Below are 3,092 nucleotides of genomic sequence, written 5' to 3'. Positions count from 1 at the left end.
ACAAAAGTAAAAACATTACTTGTTTTGGAGGTAAATACCCTTCTGGGCTGAAAATGTCCCCGGATTTTGTCTGAGAAATCTGGTCCCCTTATCATAAACCAGCCCCTCACCGACCATGCCGCTGCCGCCAATTGCCCACTTTGTATTAAATTGTCGTCTTTTACTTTTCTTGGACTCATCTTTTTGTTGGTTGGTCGTTTCAGCCGGCCTCATCGCTCCAGTAATGTGCCGCCACATTTTTAGCTAAAATCCAACAAAATGGCGGACTTCTTGGAAATGTCAAAGAACAACAGATTCAGAGAAAACCTAATGAATCACTCCATTCTCATTGGCTACCTGCCAATGTGGCGGGTTGATTGACAGCGTTACCCGCCAGTTGCTAAATTCATTGGTTGGGTGTTAATTTCCGGGCCTGCTTGTAACTCAACGTCTCTCCGTTCTCGGCTGTTTGGACGACATAGCACTGCAGAAATTAGCCAGCGGCTAGCGGAAAATTAACAAGCAGCTTAATCCCGACAAAACAAAAAGAAAATCCCAAAATTCAAAATTGAATACCTGACCGTCGAACGAATATTCCCATATTCGGATCCAGCCCTAATCAGTTACAGACATTAAACCCTGACGGACTAGTACACGTTCTCTCTTTTCTTTCAGATGTACTTCTTCCAGACAGCGCTCCACGTACCAACGGCCCCTACAACCCACCCCGTTTCCATAGCGATGGCCACCAAAGCCCACTGACCAATAGAGAGGAGGAGAGAGGAAAGGAAGGATGTCTCTGTTGTGTTAGGAATCACGTGCAGATATTAAACCGTGTAGAGAAAGGCGGGTTCGGGCTATGTTGATTATTGCCATTGTGTCATCTGTCCAATGCTCTGTGAGATGAAGTGCTGGGATGTGTGTGTGTGTGTGTGTGTGTGTGTGTGTGTGTTGTTGTTTGTCTAATAGCTCCCGAGGTGTTTCAGCACTTCCACTGCAATAACTAAACATTTCTACTGTGATGTTTTGGGACGTGGTGCATCTTACGAGTCTAGCATGGCTTCCTTAACGCTGTGATTCCCCGTGAAGATACAAACATGACTTTAAAAGAGACACACTCATCACTTCTAAACTAAACACAATCATAAAACAAATTGCTACTGATCATTCCTTCTTATGAGAAATCAGATATACAACACTAAGAGAAATTTGCTGCACCAGGCTGTGGCATCACGTCAGTACTTGTTGGATAAATTCATTATTTCTTTGCAACAAAAAGGTCTAAAGACGGTAAAACTAGGGATTGTTTAAAGCTAATGATTATTTCCTCCCAATACGATATTATCACGATACTTATGCCACGATACGATATTGCAATTTAAAAAAAATATTGCAATATTATTTGATATATATATTGCAATTCATAACCTGTTCTCCAACTTCTAATTTTTCCCAATTTCAAATGATGTCCCCAAAAGGAAAGTTTATCAAGATCTGTTTTAGCTAAAATGATAAATTTCTCTGTTTGCTCATATCACTTCAATTTTTGTTAAGCAGACAAACTGACCAACACATATATATCATAAAAGATCCATACTTGGCGCCTGTGCATCAATACAGTATTGCCACTGAAAATATTGTGATACTATGCTGTATTGATATTTTTCCCCACCCCTAAACAGCATGTTAGCGTTGTTATTTTTCATTTTTTGTATGCTTAGTAACATTGCTGAGTTGCTCTAAGTCTCGGTGTTTTGATAACTGACGTGTCGATATGTTTTCTGCTTATTAATCAATACTATAGGGAGGAAGCCATTCCGTATGGTAGTGCAGCGTTATGAATGTGTTTCAGTCATAGACTGGACGACGGGCCCCTGCTGATGCACCACACCACTCCTACCTGTCAGAAACTCAGAAGGACTCCAGGAGGAGGGCTGGGCCATATGGAGAAAATCAGACATCGCGATATTCTTATCCCAATACATCAATGTCGATACTGTGGCAATATTACAAGCGTCGACAATTGGTGCTTTAACAGAATATCTTCACAATGAGATTTAAGATAGATCCTCTTCAGTAATGTAGATATAATGACAAAATAATAGAAGAGCTGGTATCATTTAAAATGACATCACTTTACTGCAATGCAGCCTTTACAACCAGGAAAAGACACTTGAGCCATTTACGATATCCAAAATGTAAGACGATATCTAGTCTCATATCACCATGTCGATATATCGATATATCGCCCAGCCCTATCAAGGAGTTATTGTAAATTGAGAAATGGGTTTATGTCTGAACTATTTATTCCCTTACTGTAATGCTGTTTAGGGATTTTTGTGAATAAAGTTAAGAGCGCTTCATCCCGTTTCTCATCGTTATTGAATAGTCACGGTCACAGTTATCGATGACATCACATGTCCCGTTTCCGTGGTATTCCCAGTAGGATGTCAGGCGCTTGATTGGTTCCCTACAGCAGTGGAAGAAGTACTCAGATCCTTTTACTTAAGTAAAAGTAGCAAATACCACACAGCAAAAATACTCCTTTACATGTAAAAGTCCTGCATTGAAAAGGTTACTTGAGTAGATGTACTGTATGTAAGTGGTATCATCAGGAAAATGTACTTAAAGTATTAAAAGTAAAAAGTACTCTGCAGAAAATTCTTCACATTTTAGAAACTGGAAACAATCCAAACAGTTGTCAAATGTTGTCAATTAGTTATTAATTAATTAATTATTCCTGCTGGCGTTGTAGGACATTCTAAATGTTGGGTAGTTTCATTTATAATAAAACATATTTTAAAAACTACATATGTGTTGAGTTACATCTTAACCCTTGTGTCGTCTACCCGTCAAAATTGAAAACCAACCCTTTTGTTGAGGCTTTTAATCAAATTTTTAAAAACGTTCTCATATTTTTGTCCCTTTTTACACATGTGACGCTTTTTTTGAATGTTTCTATTAACTTCAGTTTTACAGTTATTTTTGGAATTTACGGTCAATAAACCTCATTTATGGGAAATTCTACCTAACGTTTGAGTTAGAAAAGCAGAAATTAGGAATTATTGAGACTGAAATGAAAGGAATGGATGTTGATGGATAATCACAGACTG

At 38.6% G+C, this 3,092-nt stretch overlaps 1 protein-coding gene across 1 annotated transcript in view; it reads left to right on the top strand.

The window, feature by feature from the left end:
• The window catches only part of yipf2 (Yip1 domain family, member 2), a gene marked incomplete at its 5' end in the record, with an annotated part of 13,408 nt that extends 11,066 nt beyond the window's left edge, over positions 1-2,342 (top strand). Inside the window, 1 exon segment of the mRNA XM_032538131.1 lies at positions 655-2,342. Coding sequence (XP_032394022.1) covers positions 655-741 — 87 coding nt within the window. The 3' untranslated portion in view covers positions 742-2,342.
• Positions 2,343-3,092: the final 750 nt, after the last annotated feature.

Source organism: Etheostoma spectabile, chromosome 15 (assembly GCF_008692095.1).
Source record: "Etheostoma spectabile isolate EspeVRDwgs_2016 chromosome 15, UIUC_Espe_1.0, whole genome shotgun sequence".
NCBI classification, from domain to species: domain Eukaryota; kingdom Metazoa; phylum Chordata; class Actinopteri; order Perciformes; family Percidae; genus Etheostoma; species Etheostoma spectabile.
This window is presented reverse-complemented; position numbering and strand designations above follow the sequence as displayed.